This window comes from Heterocephalus glaber, unplaced genomic scaffold (assembly GCF_053883595.1).
Source record: "Heterocephalus glaber isolate CG9 unplaced genomic scaffold, H.glaber_assembly_v1.0 deba00001538, whole genome shotgun sequence".
NCBI lineage: Eukaryota > Metazoa > Chordata > Mammalia > Rodentia > Bathyergidae > Heterocephalus > Heterocephalus glaber.
Genome location: NW_028258333.1, coordinates 38,430,763 through 38,446,861, shown reverse-complemented (window position 1 = coordinate 38,446,861; position 16,099 = coordinate 38,430,763). Strand labels below are relative to the sequence as shown.

At 35.5% G+C, this 16,099-nt stretch overlaps 1 protein-coding gene across 3 annotated transcripts in view; it reads right to left on the bottom strand.

The window, feature by feature from the left end:
• The window catches only part of Map3k1 (mitogen-activated protein kinase kinase kinase 1), a 67,591-nt gene that overhangs the window by 16,160 nt on the left and 35,332 nt on the right, over nt 1-16,099 (bottom strand). For all 3 annotated transcript variants that reach the window (XM_004848510.4, XM_087189408.1, XM_087189409.1), the window contains exons 2-7: nt 13,374-13,524; nt 11,284-11,484; nt 7,796-7,996; nt 7,312-7,428; nt 6,933-7,081; nt 209-330 (exon numbers count right to left, since the gene is read on the bottom strand). In XM_004848510.4, the coding sequence (XP_004848567.1) occupies nt 209-330; nt 6,933-7,081; nt 7,312-7,428; nt 7,796-7,996; nt 11,284-11,484; nt 13,374-13,524 (941 nt within the window). The remainder of the gene's footprint in view (nt 1-208; nt 331-6,932; nt 7,082-7,311; nt 7,429-7,795; nt 7,997-11,283; nt 11,485-13,373; nt 13,525-16,099) is intronic.

Here is a 16,099-nt window from a genome sequence, read left to right as displayed (position 1 = left end):
GATATTGCATTGTCTTTGCTTACACAGATCATCTCCTGATAGATCCTAAACTCCAATTTGTTGAAAACTACACAGGGATTCCAGACTTTTTTCCCTGCTCTCACCAATCTCCCTACAAACCATGTTACACGTCCCCTCCATCCCCCCAAAATCAGTTAGTTATGGAGCAACTGTATTGAATAGCACAGGGAGAAAAGGAGCCACCTACAGATGGACATGCAGTGGTGGTGCAGCTTGTTCCTGCAGCCATCTTCACACACTGTAAGACTTTCTTCATCAAGCATGCCCAGTAAGCATATAGGACACATTTGTTCCTCTTCATCTTTTATGCTACAAGGAAGAAAACGCAAAGTAATAGCTATAAAAGAACATAAAACAGAATATTACATGCTAATTAGAATTACAAAGCTTCTTTAGAATACGAACATATTAAATAGAAATTCTTGTTTAAGAAGATCTTCTATTAACTATTTGAGGGCTACTTCTTTCTCTTTCAAATTAGATTCACATATATGTGTATTTATAGATTGTGTATCTAGGTTATCCTGTTTTTACTATAATTACAATTCAACACATGAACTGAAATCCGAGAAAAAGTATTTGTATCCCTAAAATTCTGTTACTGTCCCTCCTGAATGATGTTTGACTATGGATGAATGGTATCAGTTTATATATGGTATCAGTTTCAAGATCTGAAGTACTGGGACCTTAGAGCTCACCTATTCCACATCCTAAATTTGGACCGCTGGCAGTAAAAACTGGTCCAAGTTTCTTAGCAACAATCTAGAAACATGTATCACATTTTAAATGTGTATAACCATTCTCCTAAAATTCCAGAAACATATAAAGAAATGAGACAAAAAGATATGTATGTGAACGTTTGCTGACATATTAATTTATATAATGAAAAAATGAGTATCAAAAAGAAATTTAAGGGCCAGGGATTTAGCTCAGTGGTTCCAGTGCCTGCCTCGCAAGTGCAAGGTCCCAAGTTCAATCCCCAGTACCAGAAAAAAAAAAGAAATTTAAAAATTATAGTACACTAGACACTATGAACCCTTGAAAAGAAATGAAGAGATCCATAGAGATGTTCACAATATATTATAGGGCGAAGAAAAAAAAAAACAATGCAGACATGTTAAATTCGTAACATTTACAAAATGATTCCATTTATGGCAAAATATGGCATAACTGTAACAGAAAGTGGACAATTTTATTATACATATATGAATATTCCTAATATACAAGGCGTTTCTCAAAAATCAGTAACAAAAATATTAATAATTCAATTGTAAAATGGACAAGAGAAAAAGAATTAAAATAATAGTTAATAAACATGCAAAGAGAAGTTATTAAATTAATGAAACTACATCTTTTTTTTTTTTTGATATTCTGATTGGCAAAAACTTAACAGCCTGGTAACATCCGACCCTGATAATGAGATAGAAAAACAAGTTTTCATGCATACTTGGGATGGGAATAAAACCTGAAATTTCTAGAAGGTAATTTTGTTAGTTCTTTAAAATGCTAAATGTTTAGATCCATGACCTAAAATTTCCACTTTCTAGGCTGCTAAACTACAGAAATATTACAAATTATGCAAACAAAAAAACTAAAGGCATATTTAATATTCATTAATTAAAGTAATGGTGAAACAACAATATTATACAGCCATAAAAAAAAAGGAGTATGTTTGTACTGACTCGGGAAAATGTTATTGATATATAAAATCAAATAAAAATGAAAGCAAGTTGTACCAGAATTCTGGAAGGCTGAGGCAGGAGGACAAAGTTTGAGCCCTGCCTGGGCAACGTGGGTGACTTAACAAGACTGACTCAAAATTAAAAATAAAGAGCTGAGGGTGTAGCTCAGTGCAAAGGCCCTGAGTTCAATCCCTTGTACCACAAAAAAGCAAGCTTCAGAACACATTACCAATTTTGTAGCATGACTTTGTATTTGTTTTAAAAAAGGTGAGAAGCACTGTGTGTTTGTGCTTAAGAGCAGAATGCAAGAAGTTTTATTTCCTTGTTTTTCATAATTTTATACAATTTTTAAAAGTTAGATTAACGAAAGTTATTTTGTGTGCTGTCAGACTGGAGATTATTCTATTTTATAAGTGTTTCTGTTTGAACTTGTATGTGATGACTTTTAAACTTAATAATACTCCATTACAACATAAAGACAAGGCCCTCTGAGAGTTGTTTGAAGTCATAAAGCCAGTCTGTGACAGACCTATCATTAGACTATTACTTGAGAAGAACATGCCATAGCCTATCTTCTAGGAACTGAAAGTCTAAATTGACGCTTTCCCCTGGGCCCGATATTGCACTCTATGAACTGAAGCTATAATTTTGAAAAATAGGTCTGACTGATTAACACCAAAATAACCAATTCCTCAAGTGCACAGGAAACTTTCCAAAAGCTGAACAAACAGGCCAGTAAGTCATATAACGGTGAGATGAAAGCATGCTCACGTTACAGAAATGATTTATATAACAATCTAATAAAAATATTAATGCAAACTATCCAAGGTCAACCCATTCTTCAAATATAATTACACTAAAATTAGCTTATTTAAAAGAGGAAAAAAATTTCCCACACTTCAGTCAAACTGCAAGTGCAATCTATTATTTTATGTGTCTTTGTTTGTGTGTTTTGAGACAGGGTCTTGCAATGTAAGGCTGGCCTTGAACCCACTATGTGGCCCAGGTTAGCCTCAAACAGTGATCCTCCTGCCTTGGTCTCCTGAGTGCTGGAATTAGAGGTGTGTGCCACTATATTGTGTTTGTTATTTATGTGCTTTTTTGAGGAATACAAACATATGTATCAGCTGGGCCCCACGTTTTTTCCACCTAAATATTTTGTAAAATAGTTCATATGTGCTGTATTTCATACTCATAAAAATTTTATTATAAAATTCTGCTTATCATTAAATTCTTCATAAATATAACTTTTTAAAAATTTCTTTTTGCTGTGGTAAAGTATATGTAACAGAATTTGCAATTATAACCATTTTAATAGTATAATTTGGTATTAAATGTGTTCACATTGTGCAACCATCACCACTAACTCCAGAATTCTTTTTCATCTTGTAAAACTGAAACTATCCACAACAGTAATTCCCCATGTTCTCCTTGTCCTAGCCTCTGGCAACACCATTCTTTTGTCTCCATGATTTTCACTGGAGACCTCATATGACTGGAGTCTTATTTGTCTTTTTGTGTCTGCCTTATTTCACTTAGCATAAACGTCCTCAGGGTTCATTCATGTTGTATCATATATCAGCACTTACTTCCTTTTTACGCCCAAATAACATTCCATTTTATGTATTTCATTTTTTTTTTTTTGGTACCAGGGATTGAACTCGGGACCTTGCGCTTGCAGAGCAGGCAGTAGAGCTACTGAGCTAAATCACCAGCCCTTGTTTATCCTTTGATAGACACTTGGGTTACTTCTACCATATAGCTGTAATTTTTAATGGTAGTATACTTTTCCACTAACTAGATAGATTCTATTTAAGTGTTCACTTATTGTTGATATGAGTGGTTTTCTTATTTTTATATTTTGAGAAACCACTATAAACATCTTTGTGCCACTCTTTTGACCCTTCAGATTTTTCATTTTGGTAGTTTTTTCAGAAGTAAAATCTCTTGAGTATAGACAGTAACAAACTGCAAGGGGAATAATCAACCTGTGGCCTACTTTTGTAAATAAAGTTTTACTGAAACCCAGCCATGATCATTCATCTACATCATCATCATTATCTATTAATTCATTTGATAAGGGTAGACCAGCACTACATTTAAGTGAAAAAAGTCACTTGTAATAACACCTCTTACTAATAAACACTAAAATTTTTACTCTAATTTGTACGCACTTAACCACTTAACAGTTTACCCTAGCATCACTCAGGCAGTGCATTTGTCTATGTATGTACTCATCACCCCGAGCACTGCTTGGCAGGTGTTGAATATTTTAAGATACACCATACACAGAAAAATTATTGAATAAATTTGATAAAACAGTCATTTTTATATTTCCTGTTGTATTATCTTATACATATTAACAAAAATATGCAATTTTTGGTCATTCTGTATTTAAATTGGACTGGCAAGTGGTTAAAGTACTGTTTGTATGTAAAAATTGGACATAGATATGGTACACTGTTATAATCTGAATGGGTTTCACCTATTAAATTTTTCCATGCTCTTCTGCATTCTTGAAAAACCCAATTTTAATAGCTGCAGGACAGGACATACACATTCATAGCATGGGCATACTTTATCTATTCTTTCGCTATTAGTTTAAGTTGTTCTGAATGTTTCACCATATAAAGGGTGATCAAAAAATGTTTAAATTCAGAAAAAAATTATAGTAAGAGATGCACTGCCAACAATGATGGGATGTGTTGAAAGTGAGGGGAAGCTTCTTAAGGGCAACTAATGGCAATATATCTTTAATGTAGTAAATTTTTAATTGGAAACAGTCACCAAGGTTTTTGATCATACCAGGTTAATCCACCATTTACAGCAATTTTTGTGAAATACAAACAGTGTGAAGTGTCCTCATCTGACTTATTTACTGGATCTGAAACTGTGCAACTTCTGGCTCTTCCCCAAAGTCAAAATGACAATGAAAGATAAATGTTTTGAATCAATTCAGGGCAGTCACGGAGGAAGCCATGACAGAGGATGTAAACAGTTATGAAAGAGGAATTCTAGAAATTTCAGAAGGTGGCAATAATGATGGGATAAGTGTGCTCAAAGTAAGGGGAAGTATTCTGAGGAAGACTAATGGTTATGTCTCTTTGACTGTAGTAAATTTTAAAAATTTAATCATTTACTGTTATCTTGTGGCCATACCTTATAAAGTTTGCAAACTGCAATGTAATCATTATATACTCCAAACATGTATTAATAAAAAATAAAAATTGTTTTTCTTTTTTTTTTGGTACTGGGGATCGAACTTGGGTCCTTGAGCTTGCGAGGCAGGCAGTGGAACCACTGAGCTAAACCCCAGCCCAAAAATTGTTTTTCTTAAAAAAATTAAAAGTAACACTTATTAGATCAATGAATATAAATGCTTTTAGAAGCTGCATTACTTTTACCCAGAAAGGCTATACCATTTACACTCAGTGACACTTATCCTTACAAGAACTTGTGTCTCACAAACAAAAAAGTCTCCACTATTTCTTTTCTCACATTTTCTGTAAATAAAAACTGATAGTTTTTAAAAATTGGCTCCCCTCCCCGTTTTAGTTATTAGGTTAACTAAACATGTTTGTTAGCTCCTTAAAATTATTCTTTTGTAAATATTCTCTTCATCTCTTTTGTTCATTTATATACTGAGATCCTAGGTTCCTCTTTCCAGTATTGTTTTTGCTAAGTTTCTGTTAGTTATTTTGTAAGTATTTTCAGTTTATTCTAATTCTATTTTTTATTATTTCCGAAATACTGAACATTTTTATGTGATCAGAACTCTAGCTGTGTCCTTTGTGTTTGCTTCTGATTGATTTTAGCCATTAGATATAAAAATACATGATTACATGAAAAAACCCCTACATGGTATAATATCAGTGTATCACAATATAACTTTTCCCTCCATGGTTCTACCAACAAAATTCATTCTAAAAGAATCCCAAATTATGACCAGTCCATATTGGAAGCTGTCTTTTTTCTTAGAGAGAAACTTTCTATTTTGCTTTTGGCTATCTGGTTTTAAACATGTTATTTTTCTTCAAAATGTCAATCCAAAGGAGAAAGATTCTAGCCTAAGTGTGGGACAGGAAGTTTGAGACATAAAACTCAATTAAAAAAAATTCTATTTAGAAGACATAAAGGGCAAAAAAAAGAGCCCTGAATGAGGGGAGTCAAGATACACAGATACTAGTTATACCCGTAGTCAAATAACTGCATGATCTCTTCTGGCTTCCCTCATTATTAGGGTGAGTAAGCTATCTCTCCTCCTCACTGAGCCTTTGTCACGTTATCACCACTTCTGCATTCTTCATGAATTCTAAGGTAGTTACAATACTTAGAAGGTTGATGGGATGAAAATGGACTTAACCAGTTAGACCAGTGCTTCTCAAACTAGAGTCCCTTGGGAACATACAGGAGGGGCCCTCACTACTTTCTGCAGTAATTTAAAGATCCCATTTTTACACTGAAACTAATAAGATAATCACAGAATATAAAGAAAACTCACACGAATTATTATGATACTATTACATATTTGAAAAAATGTTCACATTTGTCATTTTGGAATACACATCAGATCCTTAAAGATTTACGAGTTCATCTTATCAGCAATAGGCAATGGGAAACGTTAAGAAGCTGTAGCTTTTAAATAGTAACTGTGTTAACACCTACTGTACTTAAGTAAAATGATTAGTCTATTTACTTGGAATATGCTAATATTCTCACAGGTAAACCAGCCTACAGAGAGGATTCATTGAAAATATGAAAGAAGTAGTGAGGTTATACAATTTAAAATACTATAGTTGAAAGTGACTTTGGAAAACAACTTTGCCTTGTATATAATTATTTGTGAAAGAACTACAGACATTTCCTTCCATTATAGAGTGCGTTGGCGCCACTATCTGTTCAACAGCGATGAAATCTACCTTGTTACAAGAATAGAATGAGACAACATGTAAGGCACTTGGCACAAAGCAATAACAGACAGTAGGTGCTTATTCTTTTGCCTCTGCGATCGGATTTTTATCATGAAATGTGCATTTACTAATGTGTCATTTTTCAACACTGCAGGTTTTAGGACAGAATATCCTCAGATGACCTTCAATATTCTTTACCCTTGATTTTAACACAAAAACCAAGACTCAATAATTAAATTATTTTAGAGCAAGTGAACAAGTAGATACTAAAATAAAAAGTAACACTGAGTTAATGTTTAACCCCTTAAGAAGTACTAACCTGTTTTCTGAACTGGATGTAGAAGTACTAGATGATGACAATGTATGAGGGTTTGACATGCGCGAAACAAACTTCTGGATGGTGCTACGAGATGGAGCTTTGATTCTTGAGCTGCGCCTACTGTGGTATTTCTGGAACAAACTCTCAACCTAACATTGGAAAAAGACAGCAACAATGATATTTGTGCCATAATTATGCATAAGAAGAGTTCTAGCGGCGAAATTATTCATGTTGTTTCTGCACATTTTTCATAAAGCTGATTTAAGTGCTTCAAAAATAAGAACACATCAAAATTATCGCTATTTATGTTTAGTGCTCATGAAAGATTTTCAGGAATGTACTATAAAAATTTACTCTAAAGCATTTATAAAAATATTACCTCAAAATTCTTTAAAGTTTTTCTCCATAACATTGGGTCTGAGGGTTCTAGTTGAAACACCCGAAGCATAACAAATAACAGATGAATACAAAATGTTCCACGGCCACAGCTGCAGTTCTGAAGAATTAAAAGAAAATCTATGAGTTAATAAATCTGTGGTTCTATTAGAACTTTTAACTTAATCAGATTTTTTAATATTCTGGAGTTTGTTATATTTGTCTATTACTTCACGTTCTTCATTCTCCTCACCTATAAAAAGTCTACAACTAGTTTTATGAATTACTTTTTTAAGGTCTTAAATCTTAAAAAATTAAGGTATTAAACCTCAAAATACATTAAAAAAATGTTTATTAGCCCAAAATGTTTTAAACTCACTTTATTTTTACTAAAGGAATTAACTGATCTCAATTTAAAAGCCTTTATAGTATGTAAATTTGAGTTAGTAACAGATATTAATAAAATGTAACACAGTGACGAACCCTACCTGTGGCCCTATAAACACCCGGTATTTATTGTCTGGGCTGTCGCCTCCAATCAGGAAAGAGTTGGGTCCTATTTGCTGCAGTAAGTACAGCCGTGCCCGCATCACTTTGTTCACACGACGGTTCGTTTCCTCAGGGCTGTATGGTGAGAAGCCATCTGGTGAAGGGGCTCTCCGGGGTGGTGTGATTCTGCCACTCTGAAACTTCATAACAGGTTTTTGATTCGGTAAGTTTCTTGCTTCTCCATAATGAATAAATATCCAAAAACAAAGTCGTGCCAGACAACCATGAGGCAGATTATATACTGAAAAAATGCCTCACTCTATAATGAAACCAAGTCAGCTAAAATACTGTTGTCTGCCATACTCATCTCAGGCAAACTTTTAAAAATCTCAGTGATCCTTTTAACTGATGATAAATCTCTGGCTGAGACAGACAACCATATGGTCATTTTACAAATTATTCTATAAATATTTGAGGTCTTTGAAAAGTATTATGTTAACCAAAATTAAAAGCATAAGAAGTGAACACCACAAGAGACAAAATGACTACATCTAGTGGTAAAAAATTAAATATATACTCTCTTGGCTTCTATTTAATGCTTTATTAAATCCCTTCTGTAACTGGTTAACTACGAACATTACCATGCAACCTCTCCCAAGGTACACTATGTAGAGACTCTTTCATGATTTTTTACATCTCAATGGAGAGGCAAAACCTCTCCTGTGCTGAGAGTAACATCTATTGTTCTTATTATACTTCACTGATTTTCATAGCGCTTGGTCTTTCCATCAATACTCAGTGGAATTCCGGTTATTTTGGATGCCTCACTAAATAGTTAAAAATAATAAATGTTGGCAAGAACATGAAGCAATGGGATCCTTCTACTGGTGACCAAAATGCTTCAGGAAACAGTGCACCAGTTCCTCAAAATGTTCAACACATTACCTAGCAATTTCATCTCTAAGAATAAACCTAAGAGGGCTGGGGATTTAGCTCAGTGGTTCCACTGCCTGCCTTGCAAGCGCCAAGGTCCTGAGATCATCCCCCATACCAAAAAAAAAGAATAAACCCAAGAGAAATGAAAACACGTTCAACAGCCAAAGGTGGAAACAGCCCAACTGATTAAAGTATGGAACATATCCACAACAAAAAAAGTATTATTTTGCAATTGAAAATGGAGTACTGGTGCATGCTATAGCATGGATGAATCTTGAAAACATGATACGAAGAGAAAGAAGCCAGTTGCAAAAGACCACCCATTATTTGGTTAAATTTATATGAAATGTCCAGAAGAGGCAAATATAGAGACAAAAAATAGATTAGTGAGTGCCAGGGCTGGGGAGACTGCTGTTAAAAAGTAAACTTCACTGCCTGCCTCGCAAGCAGAAGGTCCCGAGTTTGATCCCTGGTACCAAAAAAAAAGTGAACTTCAAACAAAATAAATGTAACTTTATTTGAGCAAAGAATGATTCATCAGCACTCAAAATCAGGTCAGTGAGCTCTGACTTAGTAGTATTAACTTCCACTTTTTATAGGCTGAAAATACAGTATTGTTGAAATGGTTATAGTGAGACTTTTGCTTTATCTGGGCATGTGTGATAGGTGGTCCCTAGGTATATAATCAGCTGGCCTGTTGGCTGTATGTGATTGGCCGAAGCTCAGTTTGGCTTCCAAGTATAGAAATAATTTGAGGCTAATGGCCTCATGCTTATTTGTTGGGAGCATTTCTACATAAATTTTGAGGAAAAGTCATTTCATAATTAAAGTATGACTGTCTAAGGCTCAATGTCACCTTTCCACCAGCTATGGCTTTTGGAAACGTAACTCTGTTTTGTCTCTGGTCACAGCTGAGGCCTCAAGGGTCCTGGTGATGTTGTGGTGCTCACCAGCAAGATTACATCAGCTGAAGATATCCTAGTTCTTTGAGTAGTAATACAAAAAGAGTAGTAATACAAAAAGAAAAAGGTTTCCCTTGAGGAGAGACTAATTCCTTGTCAAACTTAACTCATCCCACCCACCACTGTAAGAATGCTCTCTGTACAGTCCTCCTTGTGACTTAAGATCTTCACCAGCTCCTCAAGTACTTTGACCATCACCCCCCAAGTCAGCTGATGTTCTCTCCAATTATTGTGTGTACCCAATAAATAGTGGCTAGCTGGGAGAGTCTTTGTCTTTGACCACTCTGAGGCACTGACCTCCCGGCCCCCATATACTTTGAAATTACACAAGTCTCTATTGTATTTTTAGTCCTTGCTGTACCCCTTTCTAGGCAGTCAGAGGATTTATGGCCCTCTGATATTTATTTTGCTTTAAAAGTGGGGTTGTTGGGAGTGTGTGTGTGAGAAGATGCAATTCAGTGTACTTTGATGGACTCCATGAACCCCACCTCTCAGTATTTACAGACTTGAGTAACCCTACTACTACATGCAACTGAGTTTAGGCATATAACTAGCTTTGGGCAATGAGGACTAGCAATCACGATGTAAATGGAGGCTTAAGAATAGAACGTATGTTGGGCCTTGCCCCCTTCAAACACTTCTATTGTAATCCAGCCACCTTGCTATGAGGAAGAGATGCTAGTGGGCCCCTATTGTTCTCACATTGCAGCTGAAGCTATGCACGTGGTGGAGAAGCAGCTATGAATACTCCAGCTTCAGCAGATGCCATGGGGAGTAACGATAAGCTGCCCCTGCTGAACCCTGTCCAGTTTGCAAATTCATGAGAAATGGTGGTTATTGTTAGTAATAAAAATAAAATTTTTGAAGGATTTTTGTGTTTTATAACAACTCCAGATCTGAGGAAAACCAAAGCTCCCCTGTGTCACCATCTCTACTATTTTCCCATTTATTCACTGGCTCTTCAATGTTATGAAGTGTTTTAACAAGCACTTCTACCTTTAGAAGTCTCAGGATGCTACTCATCTTTTTACAAATCTCTTGGATGTGTGGTTTAGTATAGAAAACAGCTGAATGTTACAAGGGCATGTGTTTAGTAAGGCTTGAAATTTAATACAAAATTAATTTCTATTTCTTTGTCAAAAGCATTCTTAAAACAAAGTGACTTGTCTTTTTTCATCTTTTCTTTTTCCTTTAATGGCTAATATACAGCAAAAAAGATTACAGATTCTATTATCATAGTCTTATTTTGGATGAAAGCACTAGCAGCTTTGCCACCATTGAAGTTATCAATGCAGTGAAAGATGAAGGCAATGTATCAGTATCATTACAAAACTACTTTTGACCTAAGGGCTCCCAGAAAGGGTCTCAGGAGCCAATCACCATATATATTTAGACCAGAAGTGACGAATCTAAGGCACTAGTGCCGAAGCTAGCTGTCTGTCATCTTTGAAAGCTCTAAAAGGTTTGCCATGACTGACAGACCATACTTTGAAAACCACTGCTCTAGCAGATGGCCAAGCAATCTTTTCTGTGTCATATATGAGTCTAAAATTGATAGAAATAACGTATTTGTCAAAACATGAACTTACGGGCACGGGGGAAACTCTCTTTCTCCTTACTCCTGGAGATTCTGACTTCACTGTGCGACTTGATGGGGAGCTACCAGGTGATGGGCTGCGCCGGCCCTTTGGGGCTGAACAAGCAGTGCTTGCTTGGCCGTCTCCTTGAGACTCAGCTGCCAAGTTACTCATTTCAGAGCCATCTCCTTTAATAGGGATTGGCTTTACCACCTGAATAAAAAGAATTCAAATTTTGAGTACTTAAAAATATAAAAGATAAACACAATTAACAACACAGATTAGGATAATAAACTTAATGAATTATAAAATATTAAATACAACAACCAATATTTTATGTGTTATTACTTTTAAGCCATCAATGTCAAAGACTGGTTTTTACCAAATAGGTATCAGAGTTAATCACTAGTTAAAAATTCTACTGTACAAAATTTGAGGCATATTACCTTATATCTCTTATTTAATATTCAAAATCAATAAAAGTAAATGAATGTGAAAAATAAGCACTTTTAACTTTTTTTTTTTTGGTCCCGGGGATCGAACTCTGGTCCTTGTGCTTGCAGGGCAGGCGGCAGAACCACTGAGCTAAATTCCCGGCCCAAGCACTTTTAACTTTAATACTTTTCCTATCTTTTTGAAAAATGCAGGGCCTTGAAAACAATTCTGAGCCTAAATTTAAGTAATTAAATAGTCTGATGAATATAAAACCATGTTGCTGTTTTTTTTTAAAAGTTATTTCACAACAGCTTAGATATGCATCTCAGAAAACTAAAAGAAGCTAAAATGTTTAACACCAATCTCTCAAGCAGAAATGCTTTTTAAAGAAGAAACAGGATTCTCAGACTGAATTCAGCCATGAGCAGAACGCCAAACTCTGCAGCCTTAGTACAGGTGAAGCTCAGCAGACCTTTCCATTCCACAGCCAGCTGCTGTGCCACAAAATCTGCCTGACCTTTCTGCACTCTGTGGTGCACTACTCTCCTCTTAATCCCCATGGGGTAGCTAAAACAGCTGGAATGTAAAGGACAATCAGATTTACTCTGTAGCACTCCACTGGTTAAAATCAGAACCAGTGGGAAGAGTATACGCAGCAGTCTGCAGCTCAACTTGGAGTGATGTCTAGAGCCTCAGTAGCTACTGAGACCTTTAAACAGAGACTAGGCAACACCAGACTTCTAATGGCACTGAGAGGACAGGAATGTTGTAACTGTACTGCCTCAGAGGCAGCTGCTAGCCACAAATGGTTACTGGAATTTGAAATGTGACTAGTGCAACTGAGAAATTAAACTGTTACTTTAGTTAATTTAAATTTAAACTTAAACAGGTACATGGGATGAATGTAGAGCCACATGATCTTTTCACAGGGGTATAATTTATGCCTGTGCCAAATTTCAGATCCTATGTGCCATTCCTGTTATTAGAAAAAAAAAACAAACCACAAAATAATGTGCAGGTGTGAACTAGTATTAAGACACACATTTGAAAATAATCATGGCAAGGAATACAGCATCTCTAACTCTCCTAATGTAGGAATCTAATCTAGGGTTTCTATCACCAAAAATCATAAAATTTTAATTTATGTTAAAGTCCATGGGTCCATTTAATTTTTTCTACTTTCCTGGAAATCTCTCGAATTCAGAGTCTTCGATTCTATTTTTTTTTTTTTTTTTTGGTACTGGGGATCGAACTCGGGACCTTGTGCTTGTGAGGCAGGCAGTGGAACCACTGAGCTAAATCCCCGGCCCCTCTTGGATTCTATTTTAAGAGACAGAACATCTAAAACAAATTGGAAAAATTGCTTTTTTAAAAAAAAACTGAGAAGTACAGTATAAAACTTTAATGAAAGGATTTTAGATACTGACATTAGAGGGCAGTGTTGCTTCAAACATTTAGCCTTCTACAAATACTTATGTTTCTATAACTGAGTTGTTTAGTGAGCACGGTTTTAATTGATTTGTTTCAAGGGGGCAGACTATTAAGCAAATAAAACTATTGCATTTAAATGAAAAAGAAAAAAGCATACAAAGCAATCTACTTAATGCTTAGTCTTCCATTTCTTCTTATGCTTTCTTCCTTGGAGAAGGTAAACCCTAGCCACTCACCACAGGGCCTCTCCGGTTTCTCCTTTCCAACCACTCATGCTTCCAGGCCGGCATACACATTGCCTTTAGTTTCTCCCTGATCATTCGCTCTTCTGGGCGATCGTCCATCTTGTGCAACCCTTTCAGAGTTTCTTTATTGTCCATCTCACGCCTAAAATGGAGGCAGAAATAAGAAAAACAAGAAATTAATATACAAGAAGTATTTTTTTTTCTTTTTACAAGAAATAATTTTTAAGAACAAGTACAACAGCATGGTTGCTTCATACTTCCAACAAAACCTCCAAATGATTTAAGCAAGGCACAAAAATATACAAAGTACAATGTGTTGCTGAATTTACAATGTGGATAGTGCTGAATGCTGCCTGATAAGTCAAAAAAGAAAGGTTCTATTTAGAAGTTGAAGGTTTACTCATACTATTAATGCAGATCTTTGTTCCAGATGGATGTTAAGCATTAAGTATTACATTAACAAATACATTCACGAAGACTGCAGTTTCCAATTCTACCACCCTAACGCACATATATAACAGACAAGTATTTATAAAGGTTTCTTAATATCCTTTATCCCAGGATTTCTAATAATTTATGTCAATATAGTTAGAATCTAGCAGGTATACTCATTTCACAAAATAAGTATCAAATAAGTATTTCATAAGCTAGGTGAAACTTAACTAGATCTTTTATGATCCTGAAATAATTATTCAATGCCTAAATGATTAAATTTATGTTTGCTTGGAACAAGTTTGTGACAAAGCATTTACAAAACCTACAGGTAAAACATCATTCTCAGGAAAATCTCTAATCTCAAAATATACCCCTGTATACACATGCACACACACACATATATCCCACACAAATTTTAAACCTGGTTCATAAGTAAACAGTTAAAGAAAGTGTACTCTGGGAGAACTAATTTTTTAAACACTTAGCTAACTTGAGAAGTCTATAAAGCTAGAGAATAGTGATTTTTCTACACTGATAGGAAAAAGAAATATTCGAGGAAATACCAGAGACGATAACCTCAAGCTTACTAAAAAGTCAAATTCAAACTTCCCTAGGAATTTTCCAGTTAATTACTACTCTGAAGTCTTACCTTCAGAGAACCAGCAAAAATATCAAATTAAAACTAAATAGGCACTAGAAAGGGAATGCTTAAGTGGTTTCAATGAAGCATGAATATTGTGGGGGAATGGGAACAAACATGATAAATAACTCTGTCAAAAATGGTCTAACAGAGGCCGGGGATTTAGCTCAGTGGTTCCACCGCCTGCCTTGCAAGTGCAAGGACTCAAGTTCAATCCCTGGTACCAAAAAAATAGTCTATCAGTGGTGGCAAACATATGGAATGTGTGCCGCAGTGGGCTGTTGGTATCACCAAAAGCTCTAAAAGGTGCGCTAACACTGGAGATATTTTGGGGAACACAAAGAGCATGTAACAATTGATTTGTGTCTTGCAAGTAGGTATTAAAAACCATATAGTAAAATATTTCTGCCACATAAAAATTTGTCACATTAAAAGAATGAGAGTTGGGGAAACTTTTGTTTTAAAATCCCATGGCAATTTCCCCCTAGGCTTGTATTAAAATCCAGAATGTGTTCCTTAGGAACTCCAGGATTACTCTGCTGAGGGCTTCTACTGTACAGGCTGTTTCCCACTCTCACTACTTTTTGCCTCATTAATTTCTACTTACTCTTTAGGTTTTCCTCAACCTCTTCAGAGACTTTCCCAGTCCAATTAGGGATTCCCAATTCTGTTCTTTTATAGTCCTATACTCTTCCTTCAAAGTGCTCATTGTGACTTGCAAACCATCCCTTCCTCCCTCACCAACTGTAAGCTCCATGAGGGGAGGGACTATGTGTCTTATCTATCTATACAGCCAACATCTAAACATGTCTGGTTCATAATAGGAATTAATACATATATTAAACGAATGATAAATCTATTAACATCTTTGGTAGTCCTAAGGATTTTCCTACCTTTAAATGTAGTAACTATTGTGGTTTATATCTAGGTATCACCCCAAAGCCTCATGCACTCAGAAGCAGGGCTTTCTGGACGGTGACTGGGGGCGCATTATATTGGACTTGCTGTTAGGACATGGGGGTCTAGCTGCAAGAGGTGGATTATGGGGTGCATGGCCTAGAAGGGTGTATCTCCCTTCCCAGCTTCTCCTTTTGCCCTCTGTTTCCTGATCACCACGAGGTAAGCAGCTTTTTCTCTGCCATGTTCCTCTGCTATGCCATCCTGCCTTGGAGCCAGCCAACTATGGTCTGAAACGTGAGCTGAAATAAATCTCTCATTCTTTAAGTTGGTAGGTATTTTGTCCTAGGGACAAGGAAAGTGACTAAAATAATGACTCTGTACTTATGTTTTTTATTTAATTAGGACTAAATCTGCAATTTAGATGTTATTCAATAGAGGATTTTTTTCATCATTCCTAAGTTAATTTGCAAAATATTCTTTCTAGTTTCTTCATATCATTAATTCTAAATTGTGTATTTTTCATATTTTAGCATCTGAAATTTGATTGCCTCAATTAAATGTTGTTATAATTGGTATGTTTTTTCTGCTTTTTTCATGGTATATAAAATAATGGTATAATTTACAACCACTAGGATCTCAGAATTAACAAAATATACAGTAAATCCTATTTTATGTGCCAGGAAGAAATCATACCTACTCAGTTTCTTTTGTTTCTGAAATGGAAACCAAACTGTGAGAAGAA